Source organism: Dufourea novaeangliae, unplaced genomic scaffold (genome assembly GCF_001272555.1).
Source record: "Dufourea novaeangliae isolate 0120121106 unplaced genomic scaffold, ASM127255v1 scaffold39, whole genome shotgun sequence".
NCBI classification, from domain to species: Eukaryota; Metazoa; Arthropoda; class Insecta; order Hymenoptera; family Halictidae; genus Dufourea; species Dufourea novaeangliae.
The window spans coordinates 1,414,437-1,421,211 of NW_015373918.1; the positions used below are offsets into that span (position 1 = coordinate 1,414,437).

Sequence of the window (6,775 nt, forward strand, 5' to 3'; positions counted from 1 at the left end):
TACGAACACCGTGTTCCTTCATTACTCCAATGTCAAAACGAAGTGATCCGTGGTAATTCAAGATGTAACACACGCGCACGCGCGAGAGGAGTGTCTATACACAGTTATACACCGAGCTTCAATTGCACTCGAATCGTTTCCCTCGGCGTTCCCGATGCATCACGGCTCGACGACGCGTCGAGTCCGTTCACGGGCTCAAAAGCAGAAGCTTCCTAGGGCATAATTGCAGAGATCGCGAATATCGCGACTGTCCTCGTTATTTCGATTACAATGACCTCAAGCACGGATAACAAGCGTCAGCTCGTTAGTATACCCTCGGATCGCTAAAGCATATCGGGGTCTCTCTTCTTCTTTACCTCCTCGCCCCACTCCTCCATCTGGCGAGTGTCGTTTTCCAACGGGAGCTGTATTCCTCTCGCGCGGAAACACCTCGCGCGACGCATGGACCATGGAAAATCGACCCATACACATATAAGACTAGACTGCGTGTCTCTGAAAACAGCCGTTTCAAGTTTAGAAAGAGGTAGATAGCTTTCGGAGGACTTGGCATCTCTTTTTAAAAATCTAACTGGTTGGGAATGAGGTTCTGGGGATCTAGGTTTTAAGTGGTTGACTCAGCTATATTAGAAATATATAGCAAGTCCTTCAATAGCAATTTATCTCTTTCCAAAGTTCGGACTCTAGCCCAGGCTGACGCGCAGTCTACACATTCTGTGTCTATGAATCGACCCGATGAAGTCGCGTGGCACTGGAGGAGGGGTGGTCCAGACGCGAGAACAAAACAAAAAAGGAAAGGAAGAGTTCTCTGTTCCTTTATTACAGTGCCGACAGCGACGATATTGGGCGGTCCGGATTTGTACGTGGGCGCCGGTAGCACGATAAACTTGACGTGCGCTATACACTTCAGCGCGGAGCCACCAGCCTTCATCTTTTGGTACTACAACGGGAAGGCGCTGAGCTACGACAGTCCCAGGGGCGGCGTCTCGGTGATAACCGAAAAGGGTGGCGACATCACCACCTCCTGGCTCCTTATACAGACGGCGCAACCCTCGGACTCTGGGGAGTACAGCTGCAAGCCCAGCAACGCCAATACGGCGTCCATCAAAGTTCACGTATTGAATGGTGAGTGTTTACACGTGCGGCAAACGGAATCCTTTCTTGTAAATTGGGCAACGTGGATCACTCTGTCGCGAAATGATTTTGGAGATATATTTTTGACTGTGGAACGTGTAGTGACCTTTGGTGTACGTCTTTTCGTTCGGTTATTGGGCTCAAAGGAAAGGTGAGCAAACTAGATAAAGAGTTGCGAATAACGAATGGAGGACAAAAAAGTACTTCGTTAGTTTTAATCGATTAAATGTGGAAATTCCAATTTTTATAGTAGAACAATACTTCTTCTCGAATGAGTGGACACTTGGTAAACAATTATTGGCTCACTGCGTTTTCTTGGAATCTTATAGAAAAGTTTTTTTTCATACATTCAACAATCAATTGTCAGTTTAAGAGTGTTTCAAACATTTTTTGTTCAAAGGAACTTACAATTAATTCAGCTGGCAGTGCAAATTTTGGTATTTCATACACTGTTTTACTGGGTAACATGGTTACACGTAAGTTTATCACCCCCTTAACGTTCTCGATAGTTTCACAATGTAGCATAACGACCTTATTAATAAATTATGATACATATAACAACGTGTATACCCGTTGAGTGCACAAAATTCACAGTTAACTGCCAGTTATTACGTGCGGTTGATACTCGGAACAAAGGTTCAATTTCCCTCGAAGTAACATCAACACGCCTCCACATTACATTCATTATAATATTCAGTACTATTCATAATAATATTCGCTCTCTCATTTCTGTAACTTTCAGTACCTCGCTGCGATAACGGACGAAGAAAACACGTTTCCGTTATAAACGTGCGTTTGTGTTCTCTGCAAGACCAAGCGATCGGCTTATTAAAACTTGGCAATTACACAGTCCCAAAGTTTTCTCCGTTTATTCAATAACGCCCGTTGGAGCGAGGTAGCAGCAGCGAGCGAGCAGGAAACGAGTTTCAAAGCGGCCAAGAATGTTTACCGTCCTCTTCTCGTCGTCGTTTCCCCACCCAATACCGAACACGCTAGGCGAATAGTTTCGTTAATGCTCAGTTCAAACGTAATTTCCGTGATTTTCATTATTACGTCCCTTAAAAGGAAGGGTTGGGGTGGGGGTATGTGTAACGGTTCCAGGCATTTTTCATCAGCATTTTTCCGAGAACTTTCGCAATGTCCGCCGTTTCGTGGAATTTTTCCTAGCGAATACTTTCGCGGACATGTCTGCGCCCAGAGAGTTGGCCCCGTTTGTTTAACGGACAGGGGATGGTGAATTCTTTGCGTGGATATCGTCGACGCGTCCACCGTTTTCCAATCGTAACAGCCAGTTCGTATCGTAACAGACGATATGGTTTTTTAATCGTTTCGGTAATTTTGATCGAATCGATAACAACATTTATACAATTCTATATCTTTACCGAAAATCCAAGTCTAATGCGTATACTGACTTCCTTTGTTTGTACGTGTTCGAATGCTGCTCTCGGCTGTTATCGGTCTGAATCGGTCAACAAACCGTATCGTCTGAACTGGCTCTAAACCGGGAACGTTTTCGGACGGCGGACAATAAAGGGCGGCGTCGATCGTCAACGACAAATTTGTCCATGTAAATTACGGGCGTTCACGTGGTCGGACAGGGGGGTGGGGAGAATTCTTACCGGAGGCGAGCTCCGTCGACGACCGGACCGAAATCGAGCGGAAATTGCATTTCGATCCGTCGCATAAAATACCCCGCGAGCCCGTGGGCGACGTTTAACGAAGAACGAACATGCGAAACGGAACTCCGATACGGTCTTTCGGAACTCTCCGTCGCCGTTGCATGGAGAAAATATCGCGGGTAACTTCTCGAAGATATTTTTACGACGCATGCCCCTGCGAGTCCCGCTCGTTTTTTCCACTGTTTTTGGTGAATTCTCTTTCGGGAGACATCTTTATTCCTGTTATCGAAACTAGCAAGGTTCCCTGTTCTGACTCGTGTCCTCGATTCTTTTATTCAAAACGCAGCTGGTCCTGGGGTAAGTGGAGATTTTACGTTTCTTGTTGCTTCAATGGAAAATATTCGTTTTTTCAGGGTTGCTTGGATTTTTACGTACAATCGGTCGTAAAAATATTCGGTCACCTGTATAATTTTTACTTCCAAGAGCCATATTTCGAACGGATGTATGTACAGTGCGTGGCACAACTATAAAACCACCCTAAAATTTTCGATCCTTATGCTTCGGTTAAAATAAGAACGAACTACTTTTTATTCTAGGGAATATAATTTATAGTTTTCTGGAGGAACATTATTTTTCAACACGATTTCGGACAATACATTAGAATTGAAAATTTTGGGGTGGTTTTATAGGTATGCCACGCAGTGTATAACGGGCAACCAAAATGTATTACATCATATTACATAATACAGTGGTAAAAGATAAATGAAGTCATCAGTTAACATTAGCTTCGATATAAAACGCAGTTCTCGTCAGCGAATCCATGAAAAATTGATGCACAATGTGGAATTTGTATATTTTGTCCAATTTAAGGTTATCAAACTTGTCAAAGAATAATAATAGCATAATTTAATGGAATTCTCCATGCAATTCAAGCAACTCCTCGTATTCCACCGTCAACGCAGACAATTTCGCAGTCCCTGGCGCACCAAAATGCTACATCTTCCGTGAGAAAACTCCTGTTTTCCCCAGTTGGCAATCGAGTTGCCCGATTCGTTAAAGTCTGCCGACCGAGCTCCGCCGTTGGGTTAAAAACTTCCGCGGACGGAGTGGCAGTCGATGCGGAAAAAAATACGACGCTTTAATTAATTTTCGTATCCCGTGCAATTAATAACGAGTTCCAGCTCGACGAGCCTCGGTAATCGTCGTTAATTTCGTGGCCCTGTGAACATGCTCGCAGTCACTTCCCACGCTCTAAAAGTCTTCAACGATATTTTCAGTTTCTATATTTCAATAACCGCCATTTTTCGCCAAGTGTCGATTCTTTATACGTGAATTCATAGATTGTTTCATGAACATTGAGAATGTTTGTAAGAACTGTTTAACCTTCTGCTTACAAGGAACTCTATCCAATGATCGCTAGTTATAGTAAAAACTTTAAAATTCATGGAAGGCTTCTTGCCTACGATTGCCTCGTATATTTTACTAATTATTTATTATTTATTACTGTATATTCACTAATTCTCTTGTACCATAAACATATAAGCCGTTTTCACATTCTTCATATCTTATACATCTTATACATCTTATACACAAAGAATATAGGCCACGACTGTACTGACATCGTCCACAAACCTATCTTAAAATCAATATTCAAGTCTAATTAATACGAAGTTTGTAATATTAATATACTCGAATCAGTTTTCCTTCATTATACAACATTATACTGCCCATGACGTAGTGATATTTCGGAGGCACTTACCTTCAACAATTACGAAGACCTTCAGTTTCACCAAAACTGACAGGGATCATGAAAGTTCAGTTATCCAAGACATCTAGATAATAGAGGCCATGAAGTTTCAGTGACCTCAACTCTTGGTGGCTAGGTACCATAAACTCAGAACAACAAAGCTCCCTATGGGCATATAATACAAGTGCCACTTAACAATACCACCAGAAATTCAGTCACAAGATCGATTAATTCAGCCAATTAGGAACAATTTTCTCGATACAAAATAACGTTCCACTAAGCAATGGTACATCGTAGATCAGGGAGAGACGATTATCTTTCTGTTGCAGGCGAACGACCGGAGGCGATGCAGACTGGAACGGCGGGACCGATTTTATCCTCGAGCTGTCTTTTGGTGTCTCTGATCATTTTGTACATATCGTCGGTGTAAACAAAACGTCGAAACGGGACGGGACAAGCGTCGCCGGAACACAGCCAAGGGCCGAGTAGTTCGAGCCAAGCCGGGGTACGTTCTCATCGAGGCGCGCAACACGCGTCGTCAACCAGAACCGTCTCTTGTGTCATACTATCGAACGGGTAACCGAACGCACGCCTGAAACTCAGAATCTTGCGCTTTTCCCGACTTCGCGATACGCAAACGCTTCGACGTCTGGTCCGTGAAACACTTTGTCTGATATTTCACTGCGCGAACAGATCGCGTCCACGATGATTCGACGTTGTGAGTCCCGAAGTAAATCCTCGTGGACCTAAGATGACACGTTTCCGGTCGACTCGTCCACAGGCCACGAACAGTTAAACTCCACGATCGACGAGGACCGACTGGAGACGACGTCTTTGGGGCCAGATGATCGAGATCGATCGCACGTATCCTGGAGCAACGACGAGAGTCGTATCTCGGTTCGAAAGGCGGTTTAGTTAAGAGGACACGTCGACGCTAATACCGGATGTGACGGCCGTCTACGTTCAGACGTACCTGCGCCTCGTTTCATCCCTCCGCGACGGGGTACCACAGGGACGGTGGAGGGGAGCCTCGATAATCCACATCGAGAGAAAACCGATTTACGGGAGGCGTAAAAGGAACGAACGACCGTTTTCGCGGTTCGCTTTTACGATTGGCCGAATCTCGAACGACGATATGGTAGCGAGACACCGTTCCAGGGGGGATGGAATAAAACGTGACCAGACTGCTTTATCCCATGATTCGAGGATCTGGGGCAGTCGGTTAACCTCTAGGTGAAGTTTCCCCCCCTCCGAGATGGATCTTCGTCTGATCCCCTTGATTAATCGCTAGTGTTTCACGGCCCCACTATCACCTCCCTCGTCGCTCTGTACACCGGAAGTGGAGATGGAACGTGAGTACTCTGTGTCGAATTGTGAACGGACACATCGACATTGAAACTCGAGGGAAAAGTGTACAGTGGTGTGTGTGTGTGTGTGTTGCACTCGTGCGGATAAATATACGCGCGGTACCGAGCGTTAATATTCGCGGGGGAAGCGCATTAACGCGACCGCGGCGTAGCGTGCGTCATTGTCGTCGCCGGCCGCGCGAAAAATCCGGGCGAATTTCTTCCAGCCGATTACCGCGCCGGATCGCGAGCGTGTTCCGCGATTGAAAACAGTTACGGGGAATTATTATTGCCGAGCAGGTCGAAATAATCGACGGGATTTCGAGCTGCGAGGCATTTCGCGGGAACCGGTCGCGTCCTAATTTTACGGAACGGGCTCGTTGGTACGGATTATCGATTCCACACGTCATCGGGAGGTGCTGAACGAATTTGGCTAATTATTCGTCCGAACGGATTGAAATTGTTTTTCGTCTGGGAACTTGAATAGCTTGGATCGTTTCGTTGACCTGTTAACACGTTGACTGACAGAGTGAAAAATGCAGTACGTTGCCAGACAATTTATTTCGTTTTCTGAGTCACCAATCGTTGAAAATATGTGTATTTAGTTAACAGATGCTGTTGGTCTTGCTTTAAATTATACTGCGATATTAATTTTCCGTGAAATTTTGTAACGGTATTTAAATAATTCAGCTTTTCTTTTCAATACACGTGTCACCCATATTTGAATGACGTGGCAATTAAAGTTTTAAATTGGGGATACGAGTCAACTTGTCCTTTACGCACCTACACCTTTTAATGGTTTCAGTTTCTTGTACTTTATTGGGTTGTGATGTTTTTATTCATGTGAATTATGTTACTTTTTCATTTATTATGGTGCATATATTGCGTCTTATTATACTTGTAATGCATTGACTGCCACGAGTACCGTAGGT

At 44.6% G+C, this 6,775-nt stretch overlaps 1 protein-coding gene across 1 annotated transcript in view; it reads left to right on the plus strand.

The window, feature by feature from the left end:
- LOC107194426 (cell adhesion molecule 2-like) overlaps positions 1–4,927 on the plus strand; it is a 30,915-nt gene extending 25,988 nt beyond the window's left edge. The window contains exons 4-5 of the mRNA XM_015584048.1: positions 823–1,122; positions 4,827–4,927. Coding sequence (XP_015439534.1) covers positions 823–1,122; positions 4,827–4,927 — 401 coding nt within the window. The remainder of the gene's footprint in view (positions 1–822; positions 1,123–4,826) is intronic.
- The last annotated feature ends 1,848 nt before the right edge of the window (positions 4,928–6,775 follow it).